The sequence below is a fragment of the Pimephales promelas genome, chromosome 14 (assembly GCF_988280905.1).
Source record: "Pimephales promelas chromosome 14, fPimPro1.hap1.1, whole genome shotgun sequence".
Classification (NCBI taxonomy): Eukaryota; Metazoa; Chordata; class Actinopteri; order Cypriniformes; family Leuciscidae; genus Pimephales; species Pimephales promelas.
The window spans coordinates 3,471,312-3,480,098 of NC_142782.1; the positions used below are offsets into that span (position 1 = coordinate 3,471,312).

The 8,787-nt window shown below is 36.3% G+C and overlaps 1 protein-coding gene across 1 annotated transcript; it reads left to right on the top strand.

The window, feature by feature from the left end:
• Window positions 1-2,145: 2,145 nt before the first annotated feature.
• npy8br (neuropeptide Y receptor Y8b) lies at window positions 2,146-8,506 on the top strand. Its single transcript, XM_089119280.1, has one exon. It carries the CDS (start codon window positions 2,146-2,148, stop codon window positions 3,277-3,279), a length of 1,134 nt encoding a protein of 377 aa, XP_088975406.1. The 3' UTR covers window positions 3,280-8,506.
• Window positions 8,507-8,787: the final 281 nt, after the last annotated feature.

Genomic DNA, 8,787 nt, shown 5'->3' on the forward strand with positions numbered 1-8,787 from the left:
TCTACTTTTATATTATAGCTAATTTGGGTTTTGTTTATGATGAAATTAATTAGTTAAAGCATAATATATATAGACCTATTTAAAAAAAAAAGCATTTTGTCATTTTGGGAAAATGAATATTTTTGATCAATCTAAATTTAAGGTTTGATTTAAACTATGAATATAGTATATATTTATTTATATATTTATTTTTATATATAAATTTAAAAAAAAAAACACATTTGATGGTAATAAGATTTTTTTTTGGCCAAAGTTGGTCCAAAGTATATGTTTTTATTTATTTATATATACTTGCATATATATACAGTATATATATATATATATATATATATATATATATATAAGAGAGAGAGAAATATGGATTTGTAAAGTCAAGCATTTCTTTAAAGAATATTGATGTTGTTGTGTTGTCTGGATGGGATTCCTCTCTCTGTAGAGTTACTGAGTTGTAAGGGTCTGTTATTATTACAATGTTGCTGCGTTAAAAATTCATGATGCAGGCTGCAATCAAAATTAAAATTTATGAGTCAGGGTTTTTTTTGGCGTGTGTGATGTATTTGCCTTTTTTGGGGGTGAGATTGTCCAAAAAAGAGATTTACCAGAGAATACCTAATTCACATACTTTACTGCTATGTGTGTACAAAGAGGGAGATAAAGAGAATGCATTGAAATAATGGAACGACTAGAGTCGAAAAAAGCAGAACAAAAGAAATATCAATGATAGAGTGGCCACAGTCTGCCACTGTCCCATTTCTCTAATAAGGATATTTTGCTTGCACTTTATTTTACGGTCCATGCACTTACGTGTACTTACCTAAGAAAGTACTGGGTAATATCTACATGGGTTAAGGTTAGGTTTAGGGATAGTAAGTTATTATCCAGTTATTGTAATTACTATAGTAGTATGTACATAGGGAACAGGAGTGCTAACCATATTCTGTTAACAGAAGGCTAAGCTTTTAACACAGGAAAACGTCTATATTTTGTTCTGGTTTATGAAGATATGTTTCTTATTTGTATATGATTGAATGAGACAGGGACATCAAAAACCTCTATGAAGACTTCAGATGCAAAAACTTCTCGACATTTTTCTTTTAAATGAACATTTTTATCAGACTCCAATGTTTAGGTGAATGTCACTGAAAAGAGAAAAATTAAAAGCAAAAAATGCTGATTTAATAATATATATATATATATTATATTTTCAGACCCAGTGTTAATTTCCTTTGTTTGTTTTGTCAAGTGTGGTTAGTTTTTCTATTCCGTAGCCCTCAAACCGTATTCACTTTATAGCCTTTAATCCTGTAATTGTGGACAAATGTGGGCAAAGAGGACTCAGGTGTGATCCTAATTTTATTTATTATAAATGTTATATCACTGTCTTCGATAAAGTTTTGTCTATTCATTTATGGTGTTTTTTTTATTTTGGGGGTATTTTCGAATTTATTTACTTCAAAAAATACCATATTTTGTACCATATCATATCTTATTTTGGCTTATTTTAGAATGCTCTAAATTACAGTTTTTCCCATTCATTTCTATGGGTGCCCATTTTTGACCCAAATACAAGGTTAAGGAGTTTTTTTTTTCAATGACTTAACATTGTAGAATTGAGTCAAAAAAAATTGTGTGTGTTCAGGAGGCAAACTTAGGAAAAGTAGCCAAGTCTTGTACCAGATCAAGGGAAAACTATTTTGCCCACATTTGCCCAAAATACGGTTTTAGGGTTAAGACATATATTTTGTCTACATATTATAAATGCTTTATGTGCATAAATATACGCAGTTTTGTTGTATGGAAGAGAGTAGCTAATCATCTTGGCACAACTTTTTTGTGTGTTTGAGTAAAATGATGGGTAGGTAGATTGGATTGACCAAATATAGACGAATATACTTTTATGCGACAGCATTTTTTTGGACGTGCATTCAGTTTTAATGGTTTTAACTTTGGATTTTCTTCTGATCTTGAGAGCCATTTTTTGTCTTTCCGTCCACAGGTTTCACAGATCATCAGTTCTGTGAGAAGCAAGGAAAGAAGATGAGACAACTTGGAAACTAAAAGGAAACTGTCGTTGGGAAGGAGCAGTCTTACGCCGGACAATTCCACTTCATTTTCTCCTGGAGATTAAGCCCGACATTTCAAGCGATGGAGCGCTCTCACCTGAACAACAGCTCCGGCTCGTGGTTATTCGAGGATCCTGTCTGTCCGACCTCTCTCAGCAGCACCACCTTTCTCATCGTGGCGTACAGCACCATGCTAGCGGTGGGCCTGGTGGGCAACACCTGCCTGGTCTTGGTGATCACCCGACAGAAGGAGATGCGCAACGTGACCAACATCTTCATCGTCAACCTCTCGTGCTCCGACATCCTCGTTTGCCTGGTGTGTTTGCCGGTCACCATCATCTACACCCTAATGGATCGATGGATTCTGGGCGAAGCTTTGTGTAAGGTGACGCCGTTCGTCCAGTGCATGTCCGTGACGGTTTCGATTTTCTCCATGGTTCTCATCGCCTTGGAGAGACACCAGCTCATCATCCATCCCACCGGCTGGAAACCAGTCGTCAGACACTCCTACCTGGCCGTGGCGGTGATCTGGATCATAGCGTGTTTCATCTCCCTTCCGTTCCTTTCCTTCAACATCCTCACAAACTCGCCCTTCCACAACCTCAGTCTTCCCTTCAACCCCTTCAGCGATCACTTCATCTGCATCGAGCAGTGGCCGTCCGAGGGCAATCGGCTGACTTACACCACCACGCTTCTGCTGTGCCAGTACTGCTTACCGCTGGCGCTCATCCTCGTCTGTTATTTCCGCATATTCCTGCGTCTCAGCCGACGCAAAGACATGGTGGAAAGGGCCCGAGGCGGACGGCAGAAAAAGGCCAAAGGCTCGAAGCGAGTCAACGCCATGCTAGCCTCGATCGTGGCGGCGTTCGCCCTGTGTTGGCTTCCGTTGAACGTTTTCAACACTGTTTTCGACTGGAACCACGAGGCGATTCCCATATGCCAGCATAATGCTATTTTCTCGGCTTGTCACCTCACCGCCATGGCGTCGACGTGTGTCAATCCGGTGATCTATGGATTCCTGAACAATAACTTCCAGAAGGAGCTGAAGCTGCTGCTTTCCAGATGCCGTTGCTGGGGGCCGCCGGAGAGTTACGAGAGTTTCCCTTTGTCCACGGTCAGTACGGGCATTACCAAGGGCTCCATCCTCAGCAATGGCTCCACGAGCACCTATCAACCACAAAAGAAGAACAGTTTGGAACAGAAAGAGAGCATTTAAACGTGTCCAATGACACATTTTACGATTCTTCGAGGTGGCTTGAGAATACGGCCAGCCAATCTGTGCACGTTTCGTGGCTGAATTTGAGGTTCAGAATCTCACTTTGGACAGTGATATTTCAAGATCGTGTTCCTTAAAGATGTCGACTTTAAATACGGAAATGGTCTGAAAAAACATTAAGAAAGGGTCTTGTAGCTGGGCTCTGAAGAGGAAGACAAAGTATGTTGCGTTCATGCTTTAAAGGATTAGTTCACTTTTAAAAAAAACTTTTTCTGATCATTTTCTCACCTCCATGTCATCCAAGATGACCACGTGTTTCTTTCTTCAGTCGAAAAGAAATTAAGGTTTTTGATGAAAACATTCCTGGCTTTTTCTCCATATAATGCAAACGGTTCAAGGTCCAAAAGACAGTTTCGTTTCAAAATGAATGAATCTTTTTTCGTGTCATTTGGTTCATTCAACGAACGAAATGACGAGTTGACAAATCGTGAAAAGATTTGTTCATTTTGATTCACGAGTTCGAACAGGAGGGTCACGAATGCGCGTCACAGAACAGAGAAAGGTGAGAATTTGAGCTTATAAAACTTAAACTTTGTTATTTTTTTTTTTAAGTGAGTGATCGTTTCGCTTGATAAGACCCTTATTCATCGTCTGGAATCGTTTAAAGCCCTCTGAACAGTTTGCACTGAAACTCTCATTTGGACTTTGAACCGTTTGGTTCCCATTGAAGTCCATTATATGGAGAAAATGCTGAAATGTTTTCATCAAAAACCTTAATTTCTTTTCGACTGAAGAAAGAAAGACATGGACATCTTGGATGACATGGGGGTGAGTAAATTATCAGCAAAGGTTTTTTTAAAAGTGAACTACTCCTTTAACCACTGCTAAACTGACTTGTTGGTGTTGTGCTCATTATCTGGTGAGTTCTCTTTGGCACGGAAAACTATTTCCCCCATTTAGAGCAAGTTTCAGTGAAATACTGAGTTTCTTCTCACTGTTTTTGTCCAGGGTAAGGCCTGCGGAAGAAGTGTATGACTTAGTAACAGCAAAAGACACGAGCTATTTAGGTTCTTGTCACTGTTAAACAATAACTTTACTCACACTTGTGTCATCTGTGACTTTCTTTCTTCTGTGGAACATAAAAGTAGATATTCCGAAGATCGCTCTTTTCATGCAATTGCAATAAAAGGGGACTAAAGTTGCACCATAAAACCTAGACCATATGACGCGTGTGCTTTATTTAAGTCTTCCAAAAACACACAATAGCCTTGAAATGTTTCCTGCAGTGAGCCGTCAATGATTTCAGATCATTATGTTTTTGCGATCAGATCAAAAATGGCATTTTGAACCCGATCATACATATTCAATATAAACATCCGATGCAAAATAATGATTTATTTTCTCATGGGCTAGTTGGAGAGCTATAGGGTGGATGACTTCAATTTCCATCTGTTTCTCACCCAAAGATATCATTGGCTTCAGAAAACCTGAAATATAGCATACTTTCATAGTACTTGGTCGTCCTTTTTCAAGGTTTAAAGGCTTCAATCCAAATTTGTTGTAACTGCATGGAAAAGACCAACCATTCTCCTTATTTGTTTCACAAGGAAAGAAAGTCATTTGAATTTGCAACAACATGAAGGTGAGTAAATGGTGATTTTTGTTTGTTTTTCTCTAAAAGGTTGTGCAGAAACAAGCAATACGTGTATAATGTGTACATTTGAAACACATAGTTAGTTATAATACAGCACCATGACTATATAAGCACATTGTGTCATTGATTAGGATTAGAAAGTCTGCTATTTCCGAGTGATATGTACTATCATTTACACATGTTGTTGCTCTGTGTGACGGCTGTAATTTGTTTCAATGTCAATATAAATATGCTGTGTCCTTTGCTGAGTGGCTTTATTTGCCAAAGCTATTCAAGTGAATTACAGATTCAGTTTCTCATCTGTTCTTTCACTGACTGGACTGTGCCAAACTAAGGAAAGTGCATGCAAGTAGTATTTGCATACATACATATACGTGGCCGAAACATCATTATTTATTAGCATAATAACACTTTTAAACACTCTGCAAATGATAGATGTCAAGTCACATGACTCATCAACTTTATAGTATACCTATCACTGATTTACAATTCAATTTGATTAAGATTACTAAATTATCACCCTTGTGAAAAAGAAGTGTGCTTAACTGTATTGAATGTACACTTGTAATACTTCAAATTTTAAAAGTTAATATGAATTAAACTTAAAGTACGCTTTCATGGCTGGTTCTTAACAAATGCACTTTTGAAAAGTGCACTTTGTAATGTCAATTTAAAGGTTTAGCTTTGTTTTAATCATTATGTTTGAATTATTTTCTGTTGGGCTTTAAAGTAGTACACTTATTTTGATGTGTTGACTAGCAAAAGTACATGTGAAGTACTTGATTATCATTTGAACTGTAATGTGTTGATTTAAATGTACTAAAATGCAACTTCATCATTACAAATATGCAATTACACATATTTTAAATACATGACATACAATGACATTACAGTATATTTTAGTTTACTATAAATGATTGGCAGTACATTCGGTGGTGCAATTTAACCAGACTATTTCAAAAACAGTAAGTAATTATAAAATTACATACAAAAAAATACCCACCAAAATTCAGATAATTGCATTTAATTTAAATGAAAATTATAATGCATTTGAATATAATTGCAATTAAAGGAGTAGTTCACTTTTCAAAAAAACTTATGCTGATAATTTACTCACCCCCATGCCATCCAAGATGTCCATGTCTTTCTTTCTTTATTAAGGAATTAAGGTTTTTGATGAAAACATTCCAGCATTTTTCTCCATATAATGGACTTCAATGGGAACCAAACGGTTCAAGGTCCAAAAGACAGTTTCAGTGCAAACTGTTCAAAGGGCTTTAAACGATTCCAGACGATGAATAAGGGTCTTATCTAGCGAAATGATCGCTCATTTAATAAATAAATAACAAAGTTTAAGTTTTATAAGCTCAAATGCTCGCCTTGCTCTGTTACGTGATGCACATTCGTGACTCTCCTATTCGAACTCGTTCATCAAAATGAAAAAAATCTTTTTCCGAGTCAATTTGTTCATTTCGTTCATTGATTGAACCAAATGACTTGAAAAAAGATTTGTTAATTTTGTTGAATGAGTTTGAACAGGAGAGTCACAAACGTATATCACAGAACAGAGCAAGGCGAGCATTTGAGCTTATAAAACTTAAAATTTGTTATTTATTTATTAAATGAGCGATCGTTTCGCTTGATAAGACCCTTATTCATCGTCTGAAATCGTTTAAAGCCCTTTGAACAGTTTGCAGTGAAACTGTCTTTTGAACCTTGAACCGTTTGGTTCCCATTGAAGTCCATTATATGGAGAAAAATGCTGGAATGTTTTCATCAAAAACCTTAATTTCTTTTCGACTGAAAAAAGAAAGACGCGGACATCTTGGATGACACGAGGGTGAGTAAATTATCAGCAAATTTTTTTTAAAAAGTGAACTACTCCTTTATCATGCACTTCGAAAACATTACATTCAGTTCACACTTAAGTATATTTTTTAAAATACTATTTCCATATTAAGTAGGTTTCTCTTTTCTTTTTTTTTTGAAGGTATGTAGTGTACTTCTTTTTCACAAGGGTATACTTCAACATGGATCATTATACATATTCCTGATGTTTTTATACTTTTTCTTTTGAAATACCTTTAAAATGTCTTTTATCTGTCACTGTATTGCCAACCATAGCATGTTGCTCAATGTTCTGTGACGTGATGCCACATAAGCTGCTAAAGTAGTCTGCTGTGAAGTCTTCACAAAAAGAAACATAGAAGGCACATTACAAACACAGGGGGCGCTCTTGAAAACCGTACTGAATCATACTGACACAAACTTGTGCAAGCGAAGGATCACAGGTCCACGTCAAGTGCATCATTTGGGACAGTGCCTAAGTTCTCACTGAAGCTTGATATTAATCAATTATTTTCTCCCTGCTTCTGTTACAGTCCACACAGATACACTGCTCTTATAATTTATTAAGCAAACAGCACTGACTATAGCGTTTGTTCACTTTTGTCCACATGCTTACTCTTATTGATTTTATTCCTTGTGTTTAGCTGAAATGGTAGGGCCTGAATGAATGGGAAGATTTATGTTTTAATTTGTACTAGCTTGAGTTTTTTCAAAAGCATGGTTGCATTGAGAGTTTCTGAAGAGTGAAAGGCATTAATGTGTAGCCATAAAACATCGTAACCATCCACCTGGAAAAGGTTAAACATTCAGTCGCCATTTACAAAGATATTTATGGTGTGATGATATAGTGTATTTCAGACGCATCAACTCTTGGTCAGTAGTTTTCCCTCTCTATCTCTCTCTCTCTCTCTCTCTCTCTCTCTCTCTCTCTCTCTCTCTGCTTTTCAAATATTGCAGGGTTGGTTATTGACCAGACAATGTGGGACGCCTATATTTCAGCAATACACCTGTAGAAAATTGCTTTGAGGTGTTTATGTGAACCAATATTTTTGTCTCATTTTCTTTTTTATTCCAGAGTTATTTCACTGGCCTCGATAGTGGAGTGTGCCTGAGGTCAGCTGGCTGTTTTGCATTAAGTTGGTATCTGAACTGCTTGCAATAAAGCATTTACAATAGACCTACCATAAATAAAAAGCCACAAACGTAAAAATTTCCATTCATGAGGCTGAAAGAGTGGCCTATATAACGCTGTTTACAAACCCAGTGAAGTATTTGAAAATCACCTGCAGCTCTTAACATTATACATTATACACAACACTAAATGTTCTTTTACATATCATTGAACATTAACATGTACATCTTTATAATTTGCTGTTCAGGACAAAAGAATGTGCCATACATAGCTTACAGAAATGAGAAATCCTAATTCAATTATGTAATTCAGAACTGTGTAATATTATTTGACTCATTATGGCCTGATTTCAGTCCTATGAGTATCAGTCAAGTCAAGAAATTAAATTAACATTCTGCCAAGCATTTGCTTTGGTTTATGAAGAATGCAAAAGGCCATCTAAAGTGTTCTGTGTGGTTGTTTGCACATCATTCATGTCATGGGATATTTGGTAATGATGTACATATAAAAAGTTTATATTGAACTTCTTTTGATGTTTTTCCTCAATTCTTGAATGTACACTTTCATGTAAATTAAAAAATGTAACCTCTCCATATCTTGCACTTTGCTTGTGTTTCTGAATGCATGTTACTAATTCCTAACTTTATATGTGTTTTAAGTTTCGATATGTGCAGTTAATGTTGTTTTGCAACAGACACTGCACATAGAAAGGCACAGCTGAGAGAGAGAGAGAGAATACCCATCATATCTCACCATTATTTGTCCTACAGTCTTTTGTCTCTTTGTAAATTTGTGGTTGTTAATGGAGGTTGTGTTAACAGATCTTAAGCCAAATTCACTTTTATCTTTCTCGCACATAAACTGGATGACTGAA

Bases quoted from the DNA above. Each gene is read 5' to 3' on its own strand.
- npy8br (XM_089119280.1), top strand. From the start codon at position 2,146: ATGGAGCGCTCTCACCTGAACAACAGCTCCGGCTCGTGGTTATTCGAG.